This window comes from Astyanax mexicanus, chromosome 10 (assembly GCF_023375975.1).
Source record: "Astyanax mexicanus isolate ESR-SI-001 chromosome 10, AstMex3_surface, whole genome shotgun sequence".
NCBI lineage: Eukaryota > Metazoa > Chordata > Actinopteri > Characiformes > Acestrorhamphidae > Astyanax > Astyanax mexicanus.
In genome coordinates this window covers 42,618,075-42,638,197 of record NC_064417.1, presented here as the reverse complement: position 1 = coordinate 42,638,197, position 20,123 = coordinate 42,618,075, and the positions used below count along the sequence as shown (strand labels likewise).

At 36.8% G+C, this 20,123-nt stretch overlaps 1 protein-coding gene across 1 annotated transcript; it reads left to right on the top strand.

The window, feature by feature from the left end:
- The first annotated feature begins 9,165 nt into the window (after positions 1-9,165).
- On the top strand, positions 9,166-12,437 carry nanos1 (nanos homolog 1). The gene has a single exon (XM_022683547.2). The coding sequence runs from the start codon at positions 9,396-9,398 to the stop codon at positions 10,095-10,097; it is 702 nt and encodes a 233-aa protein (XP_022539268.1). The 5' UTR covers positions 9,166-9,395; the 3' UTR covers positions 10,098-12,437.
- The last annotated feature ends 7,686 nt before the right edge of the window (positions 12,438-20,123 follow it).

Genomic DNA, 20,123 nt, shown 5'->3' with positions numbered 1-20,123 from the left:
CTTCTGTAAGGGTTGTTTAGTCATGAAGATGTACAGAACCAACAGTTCAATGCAGAGCTATCACAGAACTCATACATCGGTTTAAATTGTTTTTTTTTTTAAGTAAGCATGTTTGTTTATGAATGAATTATGTAACATTGTAAAACTGATTTCTGAGTTCTGACAAAACATTTAATATGCCTTATAAAAAAAACATAATGCCTTAAAAATCATTAATAATCAGTTATAACACATACATATAAAGGGCAACAATATAGATGACTATGGGTTCACTATTTGGCAAAGAAAAGGTCATTGTTGCCCTTTTATGTATGTGTTATAACTGATTATTAATGATTTTATGGCATTTACAACCTAATTAGTAACCATTAATAAACTAATTGTAATTAAACATTTATATACCCTTTATAAAGGTAGTCTTATTTGAAAGTGGTACCGAGGTAGTACCGAGATATATATATATATATATATATATATATATATATATATATATATATATATATATATATATATATATATATATACATTCTGAAGACATTAAAGGATCAAAACCTTTACATTACATTACAGAATAAAGCGTGTATAAAATTAGAATGAAAGGTTTTAAATAGAATTAGGAAAGAGTTGTGCTATTGTTACAAACCCAACAACACTTTTTAAATAAGCATTTTCTAAATGTTAAATCAGTCTAGATGTTATGGTGCTTGGGGGAGAGTATACATGTCTGAGCATGCAATAAAGATAGATTTGGGTGTGTGACATATGCACATGCATAAATGCATCTACATTTATATATTTTTTATATATATTTTTATGGCATTTATCTGATGCTCTTATCCAGAGAAACTTACAAGGTTATTTCTATTACAGAGGAATGGCCAATGTAGTGTTAGTATTCTCGCCCAAGGACTCTTATTGGTGTATTCACAGCATTCAGTCACCCAGGCTGGGAATTGAACCGCAGTCTCCCACACAATGTGGTGGTTAGCTCACTGGCAGGCAGTGGTGTTATCCACTGTGCCACAACATTCCTTTATTTTTCATAAGCGTTAAAAGTAATTCCATAAAGCTCTGAAGAAATTGCAAACTTATAAAACGGCTTTTTTATAGACTTTATAAATCATCTTCAGTAAAAGCAGCACAATTAAAGCCATTCTCACACAAACTACACAGGCTGCGTGCAGACCTAATGCCTGCATTACCACCACTACCACCACCAGCGATGAGCATAACAATATATCTCATTAAAAGTAAATGTTTGCCTTGGTCAGCAACCTCTCACATAATCATCACTGTCAATTCCAACCACTAAATCAATTTGCAGCACTAGCCGCCACACTGGTGCCATAGATCATTCAGCATCTAATGTAATAATGTAATTCCACTATCCAGTAGGCACAGGCCTTCTCCTAGACAGAGGAAGGAGTAAGCTGTGGTTAATGGATGGGTATTAATCCCTCCAAGTCACAACAAAATTAAGTAATAATGTGGCCATTTATATTTCAGGCACAATAGTTCAGATTCTAGAAGAGAAAGGACCGCCACGGCCTCAGCCAGAGATCTTCCATCATCATTAATGCTGGACATGAGAGAGAGAGAGAGAGAGAGAAAGAACTACACACACACACACACAGACACACACACACACACAGACGCATGCATACGCATATGTGTGCATTCATTAGAATAAAGTATAAGGACATATGTGCATTTGTGCGCTGTGCATTTAGCTGAATGCATTCATTAGAAACCAACATACAATGACAAGTTGAAGATGAATGGCCTTTAAATGGCACTAACTCTTGTATAATCAGCTTAGTTACAAGTAAAACTTGAATAAAATGTGCTTTAATCCCAGATTCACTAACAAGTTTTTCTTCTTCAAGTTATATTTATACTATAAACTATACAGCACCTACAAATGAAGAGTTTCTTTGATTTTACCAAATTGAAAACCTCTGGAATATAATCAAGAGAAAGATGGATGATCACAAGCCACCAAACCAAGCTGATCTGCTTAAATTTGTGCACCAGGAGTGCAGGCATAAAGTTATCCAAAAGCAGTGTGTAAGACTGGTGGAGGAGAACATGCCAAGATGCATGAAAACTGTGATTGAAAAATCAGGGTTATTCCACCAAATGTTGATTTTTTAACTTCTAAAACTTTATGAATATGAATTTGTTTTCTTTGCATTATTTGAGGTCTGAAAGCTCTGCAACTTTTCATTTATTTCAGCCATTTCTCATTTTCTGCAAATAAATGCTCTACATGGCAATATTTTTTATTTGGAATTTGGGAGAAATGTTGTCTCTTGTTTTTAGATTAAACAAAAGTGTTCATTTTACTCAAACATATACCTATAAATATCAAAATCAGAGACACTGGTTCAGAATCTGAAGTGGTCTCTTAAATTTTTTTTCCAGAGGTATATATTCCATAATTTATGTAGGAATAGGCACTCCCAAAGAGTTACACTGTTGCACTGATGTTGAATCATATGTTTGGAAAGGCCAAACTATGCTCTGATTATTTGATTACTTAGTGCTTCTTTTGTTTGCTTTGCTTTTAAAATGCACACATAAACTAAAAGGAATGACAGATTTTGTATTTTAGTGGAGTAAAAAGTAAGATCTTGACTTGAGTGGAGTTAAAGGTACAAATAGTTACCCAAAATGAAAATGCTTCAGTAAAGTAAACCTAAAAAGACATAAAATTACAACCCGAATTTTAAAATGTTAATAAACATGATGCAAAACAGAATGCAATGATTTACAAAGACCCACACTTTATTAAAATAGGAAATAGAACACAAATCAGATGTTAAAATGAGCCATTTTACAATTTCTTGAAAAACACTAACTCATTTAAAACATGACAGCAGCAATACATCTTAAAAAAGTTGTGACAAAAGCAATAAAGGGGTTGAAAAATAAGTGATACTATCAAAACAACAGCTGTAATATTAGCAATTTGCAACAATATCAAATTTTAGAGAGTCTTTAGAGTCTCTTAAAGGCAAAGATAAAAAAAGAGTTAATTTGCAAAAGACAAATAACGATATGTGTAAACAATAACACCAATCTGTTTTTGCAAATGAACTCAATTTAAGAATAAATTGCACAAATAACATCAAAAGATTCAGATCAGCTGGAGAACAATAGACAAGGACACCAGTCAATGCTGGATGTTGGTGATCTTCGGGCCCTCCGGTGACACTGCATTAAAAACAATCATGATTCTGTATTGGAATCACAGCATGGATTTCTCCACAAATCACTGCCTTCCAGAGTTTAAAAAAAATCATATACATGAGAAAAACAATATTGAATTACTTTGCTACTGTTTGTGTTCACCATTAGTTATAACTGATAATAAATGGTAATAGCCAGAGGTGGAAAGTAATGAATTACATTTACTCAAGTTACTGTAATTGAGTAGATTTTATGAGTAATTTGTAATTTTTAAAGTAGTTTTTTAAATTATTAAGTAAAAGTAATTTTACTTGTACTCAAGTACATTTTGACACAAGTAATTTACTTTGCTACATTGGAAAACTCCCCGTAACTGAGTAAAAAATAAACTGCTGGGAAAAACACAATTGCCTGAATCTAAAAAAATAATCATTGGTGCGGATGCGCCGGCGTACGGATGCTCAGGCGTGGAATAATGAGGCAATAACGTCCTCATGCAATACAAAATGTGAGAGAGAGACAGAGCTGTCAGCTTTCAAAACTTCCACATCAAACCTGCGAAAGCATGTGATGGTAAGTATTTTTAACATAAACAATCTGCTTGAATGTTAAAAAAACATTTAAAATAAAATTAAAATTTAAATAGCAGTTAAAGCATAGCAATTGCAAGTTAAAATATAACAATGACCTGTAAAACTATAAAAATACAGTTTATAGTCACCTATATGACCATAACTTTTTAACAGTAAAGAAAAAAATGGATCATAGAAACCTATACCACTTGTTTTTGAAAATGTTTTATGGGGTGATCTGAACAAATACTGCCTGAAAGGTTCAAATTATTATGTGGAATAATAGTTCATTAAAAACAATTTAATTTATGATTTGTTGTACTTTTTTACATAAAATAATTAAAAGTAACTATGTAACTTTTACTTAAAGTACATTTTAAATTGAGTACCTTTTTACTTTTACTCAAGTAGATTTTTAGATGGGTACTTTTACTTTTACTTGAGTAGAATTTTAGCAAAGTAATGGTACTTTTACTCAATTACAATTTTTCTGTACTTTTTCCACCTCTGGTAATAGCTCATGTGTAATCTATATAAATAATAATTTGAAATCTATATAAATATTCATCGATCCAGAGGTCACACAGTATAGGGTCTGGTTGAATTCACACTACACCACATGTGAACCCGCGGAGGACAAAAGTTCAGGCAGTGTGGTGCTGCTGAGAAAAGAAAAGCCACTAAGCCATGCGCAAGCGTACACAAAGCACATCTTCTTTATTACTTTCCACTTGGGTAAACAGCTAGGTATGGCATTCTATTGAATTCCCCCCTTTAAATAGACTTAATCCTCTGAGCTGGCAGAGGTTCAAAAAGCTCTCCTCTACTTTTAATTAGAAATACAGTGGCTGGTGTGGTAGCGATGCTCTGGGAGCCCTCTTGCTCGCATTCCAGCAGGAGTATAATTCATCATGATAGAGGAAGGCCTCGTGTGCCGCCGCACAGCTGAGGGCAGCTCCGGCTCTTGCAGGAGTACAGTTATCGACAGACACATTACTCCAAGGCCATAGAAAACCACACTAGGAAGAGCGGCAGCGCTAAAGCTATCATCATATAACGTTTTGGTTACCGTCAATGCGCTGTTAGAAGTTGTTCTGTCACATTTTCCAATAAGTAAACCTTTTATCTCTGCTAAAAGACTCCATTAGCCTGGCTGCAGCGAGACTGCTTAACCCCCAACACTCTGGAAGGCCAGTTTTACACACACAGACACTACAGCTCCTGCCTAGACTAAAAGTAGACTACTAAAAGTAAAAGAATGCTGTATGTGGCCCCCACATTTTAGTTATACATTTAAAACATTTGGACAAATTAATTGTGAGACCTTCTATAATGTTTGTCAGTTCAATGTTCTGACCATATAAGGCTAAATTATAAAACAGGGCATGGGGTGTAAAATGTTGGATCTTCTTTTTTTCACTTAATATAGTAAAGATTTCTGTCCATCACATCCATGGCATCAGGAAAAAAAAAAAAAAAAAAAAAAATATATATATATATATATATATATATATATATATATATATATATATATATATATATATATATATATATATATTATACGTTTTTAGACTTTTCTTTTTTTGTATCTTATAGCAACACTTTCATGGTAAAATCCAACCTAACTGTGTTAAAAGATCCAAAAGATCCAAAGAAATTTGCATATATATATATATATATATATATATATATATATATATATATATATATATATATATATATATATTATTTATTTATTTATTTATTTTTTCAAAATTCAGATAAATAAATATAAATAAACAATTAGAACATTGAAAAAATATTAAACCCTATTTTTTTTTACTATAACCCACTTCTTTACTATAATGTATAGGTGTTACAATAACCATACCATCACTGATCAATGAAATACATGTATCTCCAAAATGAGAGAGAGACTTAGCAAACTTAGAGTAGAAGGCAAACATTGTCTTATCTTTGAATGGAAGTCAGTGAAAGTCAATAAAAGATTATTACACATAATTAGAGCATTTCTATTGGTCCAGTCATAGGGAATTATCTACACAGTGTACAGAGCAGGGTTCTACAGGGTTCACATGATATGAAAACTAAAAGCAGAAAAAAATGTTTTTTTGTTTAGTTTTTCTTTATTAGACAGTAGCAATACAAAAATATATTTTATTTCTCAAAGGTAATCATTTGTTAAATAATTCATAATAGCAGCTTTGAATCATTGGCCTTAAGATTAAAATGTGAGTAATAAGCTCACGACTCTGAGAGGTTAGTGAGGGTGGATTTATGTTTTGGTTATTTATGCACGGGCAGATTTATAGATTGGTCAGTGGCATGCAGTACAGCTCCTTCTACATGATTTACATGCATAAATTAGCAGCATATTTCACGGGTGGCAAGCCTTCACATGTGTTTGTTGTGCGGAACTGTTCTTAGACATCTGTTATTATGTAAACTGCTGCCTTCCAGGATGCCCAATGACGTCATCCCTATTACTTTCTGCTGGGCTCACACAGACCCCCGGTGGTAAAGCTGGGGTATTGCAGGCATGATGCTTTATTTATTTTTATAAATATTATGGAAGAATATATAACTCACAAACACACACACATACATATAAATATAGCCTATATTTGGGGCACACTAGCAAATAATGCATTACTGTAAGTCTCAGTATAAGAAGAAGTGTACCTAGGTACCATACTGGCCACATGGGACAGAGGGCACATCTTTGGTGCCTGCATGGGTGCTTCTGCAGAGATCAGCTGGCCCGCACCTGTGCCCACCACCCTCCCTCTCCCTGCACCCACCCGCCTTCCCTCTTGGGTTCTTGAACGACGTACAAAAATGCAAATAAGCTTTTTGTTTACCGAGCGATGACTTAATCTGGCGAGACACTCATTACAAGTCTTTTTTTTCTGTGGCTCCAGGATTTGGGCCAGGGACTCTTTTTTGGAGAAGGAGAGAAAGAGCGAGGGAGTGAGCTGGATCCAGGGCAGCTCAGTTTGCTTGGAGTGAGCCAGGAGCTTGTAGAACAATGCCCCTCTAGCACCGCAGCCTTTCACTGGGAGCCAAGGCCACAGCGGGGACACCAGAAAAGAACTGCGGGATCCGAGCAAATCTACTGACATCCGAGCTTTAAGCCATTCTACTCTAAAAGATACACCATCTCAGGCCTCAACTAATTGCTTCACCGCACTGGAGCTCAAGGAGCCTATCATTATCAGTTCCTACTACTAGTAGTACTTGCTGGTACTGCTGTACTATCCTGCTTAAAAAACAGAATGGCAAGTTAAAGATGGTAAAGTTAGTCAAGTTAATTAAGGTGGAAGGTGGTTGACTAGTTTAGACTTTGACCAGAATATAGGATATATTTAGTTTGAGTTTGATGGTGAAGCTGGTCAACAAGCATAATCAACCTAAGCAAGATAGATCGAAAACCAGTATGACCAAGCTTGACCAAGCTGATCGACTGTATGGTCACCAAAACCAAGCTGGTTTACTAACATGACTAACATGTCAAGACCTAATTGGTCAACTAGCATGACCAACTTGTTTTGTGATCAATTTTCTTATCTCATCATTTTATTAGTGCTTAAGAAACACAGACCTAACTACACATTTCATTGCAGAGAGTGTAAAAAGCATGTTTAATTGAAAGATGTGCAAAATCATTGTACTGTGCATGAAAGAATATTTGAATTTGAGAATAGTATCTTGCCCAATATCCTTTGCCTTTGTCTGCCTGTTAAAATATAGCAATACATACTGCATGTCTTTGCTTCTGGCTTTTTTAATTCTTACATCGATATCAGAATAATATAACAAACCCACACCTGATGGTCATCATGAACAAGAATGACCAAAATCAAGTGCAACACACACTATGCTGGTCAAGAGCTGACTAAAGACCTACGGTGGCCGAGAAAGCCCAGCGCAGTGCAAATTGAAAAGCGCTGCAAAAGCACAAAACACATCCATCAAAATTACAACACAGGCGCAGCAAATAGAAAAACGCGCTGCAAAAAGAAAAACGCGCTGCAAATAGAACCACAACACAACGGAAAGTGAGTCACAACACAACGGAATTTTCCCGGGGGACCTTAAAAGATGCTGTACCAGCTGTATACAAAGGACAATAAGTGGCAAACAAGCTTCTGAAAAGTAAGTTATGTTTATTAAAAGTTCTGCTTCACAAAACGCCTTGTTTGCCACTTATTGTCCTTTGTACACATAGTGAAGTCCGAGACGTTACTGAAGACGCAGCTTAGCTGGTACAGTATCTTTTAAGATCCCCCGGGAAAATTCCGTGTTGTGACTCACTTCCGTTGTGTTGTGGTTCTATTTGCAGAGCGTTTTTCTATTTGCAGCGCGTTTTTCTATTTGCTGCGCCGGTGTTGTTATTTTGATGGATGTGTTTTGTGCTTTTGCAGCGCTTTTCAATTTGCACTGCGTTGGGCTTTCTCGGCCACCGTAAAGACCTGTCCTATCATTATAGGGCATGCATTCATCTGGATGACCAGACAAAGACCAACTAAGACCATCCAAAAGCAGCAACCAGAAAAGCGCGGTCTTGAGTTTGATTTTTTGCAGGGGTATCACAGCTGAAGCAGCAGCAGTGACTGAGAATGCACGTGCGCGTTCACGTTCAACAAAAGCGTGGTGTGCGCGCTCACAAACCGCTCCTTAAAGGCTCTAAACGCATCTCTTTGGCTTCATAAGACGCATAAGGGCGCCCAGAAAAGGTAAAACACAAAGGGAAGTGTATATATCCCCCTTGTTTGCTGCGGTTTTGCTACAGCGTGCGCGAACAACGCAGGAAACCGTTGAGTGGGCGGGGCCGCAGAGCGCGACAGAATGAATGTTTTGTCTGGAAATGCACGCGCGCTTCTGTTGCGCCTATACTGAGACGCGCCAGAGAGGTGCATCAAAAATAAATAAATAAAGGAGAAAGTAACATTATTTGTTGTTTGCATATTTTTACACGTGCCTGTGTATGTTTGTTGTTAATATACTGCATTTAACCATATGGTTCTATGGTTTTAAGAAACTACAACAAAACCCGATTTCCCCCACTTAATTTTATGGGTGGTGAGACTCAATCTAAAGGTGTTTAAACACCATCAAAAAGGTACTAGATATCAACGTGTTACAGACACGTAACAAGCTAAATAGAAAAACAGAATTTTTTTCGTGTTTTATTTTGCGTTGCGTATCTGATCTGAAGGCAGGAAAGAAAGCATGCTGTTGAGCTGCTAGCTCTGAAACTTGGTTTGGTATAAGAGAGAGAGAGCGAGAGAGAGAGAGAGAGAGAGAGAGAGAGAGAGAGAGAGAGAGAGAGAGAGAGAGAGAGAGAGAGGAAGAGACCCGCCCACTCCTCGCGCAGCTCTTGCTGGGGCTTTATAACCACACGCCTGCTGGCCAGTCCCAGAGACACCAAGACAACACAAGCACTGGACTTCTTCATCCCTGACGCATAGATCTATCTATCTTCACAGCAATCCTACTAACAGGTTCTGGTCAGGACGGGATATTATTATCCATTTTCCATACAGCGCGAGAAAAAAACAGCTGTTTTTTACGCTGGTGAGAAAGACAGAGAAAGGCAAAGTGAGGTAGAAAAAGAACAAAAACAACAACATGGATTTTTTAAACCACAACTACTTGAGCGCGCGCGCCTCCTACGACTACACCTTCAATTTCTGGAACGACTACCTGGGCCTGTCCACGCTGGTGACGAAGAGCAACAGCAAGCGCGGCGCGGCCCCAGGTCCCAACTCCATCACCGAGTCGCTGAAGGCCACGCTGGGCCTGGACGACCCGGCTCCGTGCGCGTGCGCCCAGCCGGACTGCTCGTGCTGCTGTTGCTGCTGCGCGCCCGCGAGCCCCCCGCCCGCCTCCCTGCTCGAGCTCAAGGAGCGCTTCTCTGTGCTGAGTCCGTTCGGCGCGCGGCTGGAGCGGGACGCGGCGTTCGGTGGAGGAGGTGGAGGTTGCGGCGGAGGAGGAGGCGGTGGCGGGTGCGGCGCCCTCGCGGGGCTTGAGCTCTTCGGCGCCGAGCGCAAGGCGAGGAGACCAGCGGCGCGCGCCAAACAGGAGCCCAAGATCTGCGTGTTCTGTCGGAATAACGGCGCGCCCGAGGAGGTGTACGGCTCGCATGTGCTGAAGACGCCCGAGGGCCGCGTGGTGTGCCCGATCCTGCGCGCGTACACCTGCCCGCTGTGCAGCGCCAACGGCGACAACGCGCACACCATCAAGTACTGCCCACTGTCCAAGGAGCAGCCCGCGCAGAGGGCGCTGAAGGGAGGGAGGGCGGTGGGGGGTAAGCGCGTGAAACTCTTCTGAAGTGAGCCGTCTGCGTGCACCTGAGTATATCCAACCTCCATTTATTGCACTGAACGTTTTATTGTTTTTCTCTTTCCCCCCTTTTTTTCTTCTCTATATCCTTCTTGATCTTCTACTTGATCTTCTTCTCGATCTCCTTCTTCAGATGATGACTGTTCTGATTGCGGCTTATTCCGAGTCTTACCTGCTAGCCTACGGGATTTATTAAACAAATAAGATATCAATGTTTTCTGTTAAAGAAAAAAAACGTATATTTTTATAGATGCTTTATTTCCATAGTTTATTGTATACTTTATTCATAAAGAATGATATTTTTCCTTTTTCACACTTTAGTTTTTAGATGTTTATTAGTTGAGAGAGTCACGAATATTCATATTCAATCACGTTTCTGAGTGACAAGTGTTTTTTTTAGGGATGCACCGAAGCGAAACGTTTGGGCTAACTGAACAAAATGAAATATTTGGCCACTGTTTCACTATTGCATATAGTCTAAATGTATTTTGTTTTGCTATTCAAATGAAAGGCAATTACAATTTGAACATATTGGTTTAACACTGAACATTTTAACATCCCAGCAGACAAACCAACAAAGCACAAAAATATATATTTTGTTCAGTATAAATTATACAGTCTTTTCACTTATAAGGTCAAACACAAAAAGCGTTTTTTTTTTTTTTGCCTTTTTCAATAAATTCGGTTGCTGCACATTTGGTGCATCCCTAGTTTTGTTATTGTTGATGTTTGTTTGTTTGTTTGTTTATTTGTTTGTTTACTGTTTGTTTATTTCCACGGGCAAACATGAATGTTAGCATAAACACCAGAGGAGCTGCTCTTCTGTCAGCCTTGAATATTTTTTTAGTTTCTTTAGTTTGTTCTTTATTGTAAGCTAAGCTTACGCCTTGTGTCGTCTTTCAAACCAAAGTTACGTTAAGTTTGCCATAAAGCGAGCTTGAGAATGTTCCCAGTTCCCAGTTTTCCAGGCCCTGCCATATTCTACTGAAGTTTCATCAAGTGGGATGAGGTGGCTCCATTCCGTTTCCTCCCAGAATCCACCACGCGCTTTCCTTCCCACCCAGGAGGCTGACATTTAATACGCGCAAGGGAGGGAAAAACACACAGAAACAGTGAGATCAGAAACACAATGGGGTCTCTGTTGCTCATACATTGGACTCTGCATAACTTCATAATCAATAGATAACCCAGCCAAATTAGCCCATTCCCCAGTCCTACTGACCGTATGGTATGCTACCCTTCCAGTTCTGAGATAACTGAGATAACTGAAATATATTCCTATATAGTCTTTATAAGGCCAATGTGAGGTGCCCTTCTAATGTTTACACCCCGAGCAAGGGGAACACACACACTGGAGAACATATAGTCTTATGTTGTGGGCACCTTATATGGGATGTGCCCTTCTCTACCATTCTCTTAAACTTGACCTTTTTATATCCCACCCAAAAGCATGGCAAGCAAGCTGTGGGGGATATAAAGCAGCGGGTGGGTTATAAAAGAATGCAGTCTGAAAAAAAAAACACAAAAAAACAAAGGGTCAGTGGTGGAACAGCACGAATGAATGTTCTTAATTGAAACAAAAAAAACTTTTTATTGTGTTGTTGTTTTTGTAAAACAATGCATTTGCCCCCTATTTTGCATTATGTAAAGAAATGAATCCAAAAAAAAAGAAAAAAAAAGATGCAAAAATGTTGTGAATGTACAATTGACACTTGCAGGACTGCACGTCTCTGACCATTACGTTTACCAAAGGAATTGAATTTTAATGAAGTAAAGAACATAGATTTGCTGTATTGTAAATAAAACAAAAAACTCGAGTGATGTCTATTCAGTATTTTAACATTTAAAAAAGTGACTTCAGAGGGTACTACCTCAACAGGATTTTGTACTTACATGTAAAATGTCAACAGCAGTTTATTAATATAGCGCTGCCGTTTATAATAAGGGTTTTTAATAGTATTTTTGATCTTTGTATAACATAATTGTATTTTTCTTTTCATTGCATTCTACATATGGAAGTGGAATTCCAATAAGCTCTTAGCATTGTTTGCCAATAGATGATGGCTGTATATAATGACAATATCATACTTTTTTAAGTTGTTCAATGTTACATTCTTGGAGAGTGAAAGAGAATGGAAATATGTTGAAGACTTTAGACAATTTGCCACTTTTAACTGAGGTTTGTAATTATATTAAATGAGGAAAACAAAAAAAGAAACACTGTTGAATTTTGTTATTTATATTTTGTCACAATTCCCTGTAAGCTGCTGTGCAGAGATAAACGAAATGAAATGCCACAGAGAAATAAACAGCTTATCAAATATTTTACTTCATGCAGTCATGGTGTCCTATATGTATATATGATATATGAAATACAGTATATGATCTATAGGGTGTGTCCCAACTGTGTACTAGTTAGTAATACTATTTTGTTTTGGAATATGAAGTACATTTTATAGATAAATGCATCAAATGTGATGAGTATAGTCAAGAAAAAACACAGTTCATACTTAGAACTGTTCTGTTTTCGAGTGTGGTTAACAATAATATCCCACAATGCAATGTGGAACAGAAAGGGTGGAGCTACTTGTGTCTGAAACAATGTTGGGAAAAAAATGGCGGATAACCAGAGTGGCAACGATGGCTGGAAAACTTGCAGTGAACTTCATCACGTCATATTAGAACAAAATGGGTTAGTATGTTAATATTTTGTTTAGTAATCAGCCAAACCAAAAATAAAATTGTTAAATGTACTTTAAAGTATTAGTGTGCCATACACAATTGGGACACAGCCATACCCTCCCCTTTAAGCTGTGTTTCCAGGCATAACAGTGCCAGCTGCCTTTTGATGTTCTTCTCAATGACTGTTGCCTCCTCCTGAATCATTGCTCATGGCTTTCGTCAGTAGATGGCCTGTTGGCCTGCTTCATATGTCCAGTGCCATGTGGTCTCTCACTCATGGGTCCTTCAACTCACAGAACGACACACACACACACACATATACACACACAGAGAAAAAGAGCTGCTACAGCAGGCCTCAGGCTTTACTGCTCATTTGCTTTTTTCCTACAAAAGCATGCTTGTTCCCCTGAGCATTGCAGCTTCTTTTGATTTGTTTCACTGTGAGGGTTTTTAGCGAGGCTTTTGGAACTGGAGTGGCTAACTTTACACTGCCCAGGAGAGTGATGTCAGCTCATAACCTCTACCCTCTTCACACACGATGGGCTATGAGGGCAGAGGGCACTGTTCTGTGGTTTCTCTCTCTCTCTCTCTCTCTCTCTCTCTCTCTCTCTCTCTTTCTCTCTCTTTCTCTTTCTTACTCACTAGGCCTCACCGCACCTTCAATACTGCTGAAACCCCCTCCTCCTTTTCTGTTAGACCCACACACACACACACAGCTGAGGCACTTCATTAAAAATGGATGAATACTAAGTGCAAGAGGGATTTATATTACAGCAGACAGTAGCAGAGAAGCCTGGTAGGTTCTATTACACATAGATGCATGCATGCATGTGCACACAAAGGAACACACACACACACGCACACACACACACGCACACACACGGAGGCACGTCTGGCTAACAGCTTTTATTCCCCAGTCACCACAGCCCATTACCAATACAGCGCAGAGGATTTTCATAATCGAGTTAGTTCCACCATTTATGCCATGCGTTTCATATGATTTTAACAAGGACAATGGAAGGTAGAAAGAAAGAGGAAAGAATGGTGCATTAGAGCACATCAATTGATATGCATGACAAAGACTTTTTGGCCATACCAAACACTGCACTGATTGATTGGACACGCTATCATTTCGAGGGGAGACTTCAGGATGCATTGGCTCATAAATAAGTTGGTAGCATATCAGTAGTAAAAAAAAAATACAAAAAAAAACACATCCTATACAAGACAAAGCCTATTCTTCCATCTGCATCACAGCATCACACCTTACAGACAGCAGGTTATTAATTCTGAAAGCATCTGTTTTATGATCTGTGAATCTGTAAATCATTAAACTGCTATTGTCTAAAGGCAGAAGATCTGTATTAATAATTCATTAAAATAATAACAATGCATATTCACAAATCAGCACTAAGTAATTACGACTGATAATGAAACACTGCTGTCTCGTTGGGAGAGGCCAGATTTCTTCAGGATGACCAGAACGCCCTATTGATTGGGTATGACGGGTCACTGACTAAATGGTTTGATGAGTATGGAAATGATGTGACTCATATGCTGTGGCCTTCACAGACACCAAGTCTCAAGCCAGTTAAACACCCATGGGAGATTTCATATGGTGAATATTCAAGGCCTTCTGGAACAGTCAACAGACCGCTTCATGGTGCTAGTTTTATTTATTTATTTATTTTTATTTATTAGTTTTTTTAATAATAATAATAGCATTCATTCTAGAAATGCTAAATGGATAACAGTGAAAACAGGAATTTTCATTTTCAATGTTCACTGGTATCTCAGTAGATACAAGTAAGTGAGTGCTTTCATTGGTCAGTTTAATCACCAACACACAACAAAACCAAAAATGATGTCCACCCTGGAGAAAGATAATGCCTTTCATGAATTATTCATATCATACACACATTACACTATGAATCAAGGAATGTTATAAGTGCCTGCCCAACTTTAGAGATGGAATATCCCATGAATCTGCCAACCAATATCTGAGTGTTCAAAGTCACTCGAAGGATAATGCCTCACAATTTATACAGGTGTTTAAGAAGAGCCCAATCTGTTCTCTAAAATAACAGATCAATTTGCATAAACCTGTCCCATGTCTTTTGGTGCATCAGTGTAATAAGTAAGTAAGAGAGGAATGGACTATAATTATTCTGTATTTAATGATGCACTGATTAATTTCTGATTAATTTTTTGGGCTTATTTGAGTTCACATTGTTAATGCTAAATGGGTAAAAGAAATCACGTTTGAGGTACTTTAGCCAAATGCAAAATATGCACAATTTGACCTTATTTAAACAAAAAAATTATAAATGGTTATAAGTAAAATTATAAAATTATAAGTGGTCTAGAACTGGTTATAAATGATAAATGGGTTTTAATAGTCTAAATTAATGTGAAATCACTATTTGGGAAATGAGAGGACACTGTTGCACTTACTGCTTATGTGTTGTATATGCTTATTAATGTTTATTTAAGTATTTACTCGGATGCGACGAGGCATTTACACACATTTATCAAATGAATATTGTGTAATATTGTGATTTTAGTAATTTCCTCAACATTATTTCTTGTGCAGAATGAGTGAACAACACACTGTACTGTATCTTGAATAGAAAATAATTCAAATCAATTCTCAGAGTTAAAGTACACCCAATATTTGGTTGAATGTCCCTTTGTAAGTTGTTTGACCATGACCAATTGCTTAAGGTAGCTCTCATTTAACTTCATACAGAATTCTGGCTGGAAATTAGACCACTTTTCTTAGAATTCCAACTCTTTCTAAAGTTTATTTTAGTTTTATTTAGTTTTCATTTAGTTAACTAAACTATATATTCATGTCTAGACATTCTATACATAATAATTCAAATCTATTGATGTCAGCGCTGGACCAAAGTGTTTGGCTGCTCTCCCCATCATCATCATCATCATCATCATCATCATCATCATCATCATCAAAACACCCATTTACAGATACTTTTGGAGGAACAGTGTTTCAGTTCCCATTTTAGAGGACCAGACTTTTCCATGGAGGTTTCCATGTTTTTAGTAGTGATATCTTAGACAGCGACTGAATCATCAACCATCACAATCATCATCACTCTTTTAATTCAAGAAACAACAAACCAGTAAGAACCGATGCAAAATCACATAGTTCACATAATCAGCAATTTTACACATCATACATCAGCGATTCCCAAAGTCAGTCCTTGAGAACATTATACTCTGCACATTTTTGTGTTTTTTTCTACTATCACACATCTTACCCAGCATATAAAGATCTTCTTAATTAGCTAATTAGCTGAATCAGGTGTGGTACATAAGGTAAAGCACAAACATGTGTATAGCATGCTGCCCCCAGGACAGTCTTTAGAAATCTCTGATCTACATATTCATGAATCATCAAGAGTAATGGTATGGAAATGAGGTACAGTAAGTAGAACAAAACAGACACACTGTACATAGTATATATTATAATAATATCAGTAACACTTCATATGAATCCTGTATAATAACTCATGTGTACTAACAGTGACATATGTAATAAATTATAAAATAAAAGCATGTGATTTTTTGAAGAGAGGCTTCATGATGCCTCATAATGTCTGTTAATAACAACAATGTACATCAATCAATATAACATAGACATTATGTAACCTGCCTTTATGAAGAGCCACCTGTATTTTTAACATGTTATGCATGTCGCTTTAGTATTTAAGTGCTATATACAGGTTATTATACAAGCTTATGACAGTCATTATAGGCTATTACATATGTCATATAATTATATATATATATATATATATATATATATATATATATATATATATATATATATATATATATATATATATATATATATATATATATATGCATTCATGATGCATAGTGAATACAGAATTCATGAGAAGTGTTACAAAACATAAATATTTTGGTAACACTTTCTATGAATGTTATCTCTATTAGACTCTATAAACATACACATTATAATGCATTCATAAAGCATTCCAAACATGGTTAGAAATATTCATAAAAATGTATAACAGGTCATAAACTTGTTTATTATGCATTTTGAAATGCAATTATAAAACATTATAAGCTGTGCTTATAATGTGTGTTTAAATATTATAACAATATATTATATAAGATTTTAACAGTTTATAGCTATGTTTATAGCTATGTTGATTATGCATTTTGAAATACGATTATAATGCATTATTAGCTGTGTTTTAGATGCTATGTGTCAATAACAAGAACTTCAACAAAGCATGCTATAATTACCAGTACTATAAATATTATAATAGCTTATATTCATTTATAATGCATTATAATGTGTCGTTGTATACTCTAAGTAAAAAGTGACAGCTGTCCATCACAGGAATGTACAGTATTAATATGGAAAGATATATGATATTTTAACCCAGATGTGTAACATATTACAAGCAGAGCTTATGATGCATTATAATCACAAGTCATAACACATCACTGATATGGCTATAACATGTTATACATTTTAGAACAATGTATATCCATGTTTATAATGCCTTATGAATGCATCATATTGTGTTATGAACATGCTTGGAGTGTTACAGACATACAATATAAATATCTAAATATTTTATGAAGCAGAGCTTCACTGGAGCCTGTATATCTTGGTTATACACATGTTAACATGCTGTAGTACTGTGAGCTGTGTGAGTTTTCTGAGTTATCCTCTACTGCCTGAGTTTTATGCACAAAGACATAACTTTCTGATACTTGGCAGCGTGCCAGTAAGGCTCGGTGATTCAGATATTTTAGTTCATATTCTCTCTAAACTCCATATGCTGCTTCAAATGAAACCAAACCTCAATACAGAGTGGAAACACATGTCAATAGTTTACGATACTACTCTTTATTTTTCTTTATTCTAAAGGGTACTGGTCTCACATGGGAAGCAACACAGTTGGTGCTGAATATGTTTTAGATCAGATCTCAACTTTTGGTGCTACAATTTGTTAGAAGGGTACATTTTTCCACTGGGAATAAATGGATTTGGGTTGAACAGCTATACATAATACATATACAGTTGCAAGAAAAAGTATGTAAAGCCTTTGGAATGACTTGGATTTCTGCATAAATTGGTCATTGTTCTGATCTTCATCTAGGTCACAACAATAGACAAACATAGTTTGCTTAATTAAACTAATACCACACAAAAATATATGTTTGCATGGTTTTATTAAAGACATGTTAATATTCACAGTGAACCAGTGACTTCATGGCCTCGCCCACTTCATCTCAGGACTGCCCACAGGCGGTGTTGGACCTGGGCTACAGCATTAGGAGCTATAGCTAAGGAGGAGCTCACAGCTCAGTTTACATAGATAGTTAAGGTTAGCTGTCTTGTGTAAGTAACTATAGGTTTGAACTGGATCTCCGGTTGATTCTGGGTTATACCAAGACCTTAAATATACACTAGGGAAGCACAGTTTGAAAAGGCAGCTCAACTCGACAGAACACCGGTAAAAGCGTGAGCCTTAATGACGGATTTTATGATATAGAACGAACTCTAGGGCTTCGATGTGGTGAAACTGCCCAAGAACCGAATCTTCAAGTCTGAGGTAAGGGTTAGTAGCCTTAGCCTTAGGTTATTCACACTTGCACCGCGCCCTTTAACAAATTTCTCAGCCATGGGGCCACTCGAGTCTGATGTTAAGTGAGGTTTAAGAGTTAACTTTAAATAGCACTCAGTGCTGTATCTTTATAACTAAAGCAGTATCTCTGAAAACATTTTGTCCTTTGAGTTTTAGGGCTGTAAAATTGACTGTGGGGGGAAGGCAGGTAGGCATTCTTTGCTGCAGTGCTGTTAGCCAATCATAGGCAATATATTTGCATGTATGAACATTCATGAGAAGAACCAAATCTGTTTTTCTTCAGAGACGTTTATTTCAGTTAAATAAAGCAGGGCTAAATAGAATTATTTTTTTTTTTTTACAAAAATGGCTCACATGGCATTCGTTCATAATAGAGACCACAACTAGACATTTTAAATTAATATAAAAATTATGGAATGAGACCTTTGAACTATTTCTTTAAAAATGAGTGTAAATTTGACCTTATCTCCAACCAATTGAAACTCTTTCCACTGGCTATTTTTATGTATTTACTTATTTATTTGTCTATTTGTCTGACTAATGGCTGAACTGTACAGCCGTTCCCAACAAAGAGCATTTATAGATTTGGGCCCTAATCCAAATCCAATATGTTCTGCTGCAATAGTGAACCAGTTACCGGCTCTATTACACAAGCTTTAAAACCCACATCACATCTACGTAAATCTACGTATTACTTCATTCAGGATGAGCAGTGCAGATCACAAGTGTAGCCTGAAGGAACGCAACATGGCACATACTCAGCCTGACTGATACATCAAATGAGGTTATATAGTAAACTATGCAGCACCATGGTCTTTTAGGACAGGACACGACTTTATTGGTCAGTGTGGTTGCTAACAGTTCTAACCACAACCCTTCAAAAAGGCATTCAGGCACTGTGAGGGTAATCTTCATCGACTTGCCAAAAGCTCCAGCTCTCAATTTTCTTCTCAGGGACAGTGGAATGGGTTAAAGAGTCTCATGGGTGAAACTGACCTGCAGCAGAGCGTGAAAAACCATTTCAGAGCGCAGGTATGAAGGATCTCCTCCAATTTAAAGACTTCATCCCCTGGATTACAGTATAATGAAATTGGAGAATGCAACCCAATTATGATCTGACTGAAAGTGAATATTTAGTGTTTTATAAAGAGAGTACACAATTCTGGAAAAAAAAAAGAGATCACTTAAAAATAATGAGTTTCTTTCATTTTACCAAATTAAAAACCTCAATTATAATATAATATAATCAAGAGGAAGATGGATGATCACAAGCCATTAAATCTTTGCACTGTGAGTGACATAACATTATCCAAAAGCAATGTGTAAGACTGGTGGAGGAGAACATGCCAAGATGCATGAAAACTGTGATTAAAATCCAGAGTTATTTCACCAAATATTGATTTCTCAACTCTTAAAACTTTATGAATATTTTCTTTGCAATATTTGAGGTCTGAAAGCTCTGCATCTTTTTTGTTATTTCAGCCATTTCTCATTTTCTGAAAATAAATGCTCTAATTGACAATATTTTTATTTGGAGATTTGTGAGAAATGTTGTCCGTAGTTTATAGAATAAAACAACAATGATGTTAACCCTGTTAAATGCTTAAACGTTACAGATATAGCAACTAAATAACAGCTGGACTGTTAAACATAAAACAATATGTACCATCCCATTGTTCTG